At 60.5% G+C, this 516-nt stretch overlaps 1 protein-coding gene across 1 annotated transcript in view; it reads left to right on the plus strand.

Moving 5' to 3' along the window:
- Positions 1–319: 319 nt before the first annotated feature.
- LOC109705385 (zinc finger CCCH domain-containing protein 33-like) overlaps positions 320–516 on the plus strand; it is a gene marked incomplete at its 3' end in the record, with an annotated part of 2,370 nt that continues 2,173 nt past the window's right edge. The window contains 1 exon segment of the mRNA XM_020226117.1: positions 320–516. Coding sequence (XP_020081706.1) covers positions 377–516 — 140 coding nt within the window.

Here is a 516-nt window from a genome sequence, read left to right on the forward strand (position 1 = left end):
GCGGCGTTGGGCGGGCACGTGGGCGCGCTGCGGCTGCTTTTTCTTCGTCGTAATGGTGTAATGGTGCACCATTGCACCATTACACCATTAATGGTGTAATGGTTACACCATTAATGGTGTAATTTCACCATTAATGGTGTAATGGTGCTGCCCCCGACGCCATTAATGGTGTAATGGTGCCGATCCCGACACCCTCGACCTCTCCGGCCACCGCCCCGGCAACCTCATCCCCCGATCCCTCCCCGCTTCCCCTAATTCCAACCCTGGTAGCCCCCTCCATCTCCTCCTCCTCAAATCCCCCTCGCCCTCACATTCGCCCTCGCCCTCGCCTCCCTGGAGCGAGAGCTCGAGCGCGAAACCGTCGTCGTCTCCGCCGATGCCGAAGAAGGAGTACCCGCCGGACCTGACGCTGCCGGACATAAAGAACGGGATCTACAGCACGGACGAGTTCCGCATGTACGCGTTCAAGGTGAAGCCGTGCTCGCGCGCGTACTCGCACGACTGGACGGAGTGCCC

Source organism: Ananas comosus, unplaced genomic scaffold, assembly GCF_001540865.1.
Source record: "Ananas comosus cultivar F153 unplaced genomic scaffold, ASM154086v1, whole genome shotgun sequence".
Lineage (NCBI taxonomy): Eukaryota > Viridiplantae > Streptophyta > Magnoliopsida > Poales > Bromeliaceae > Ananas > Ananas comosus.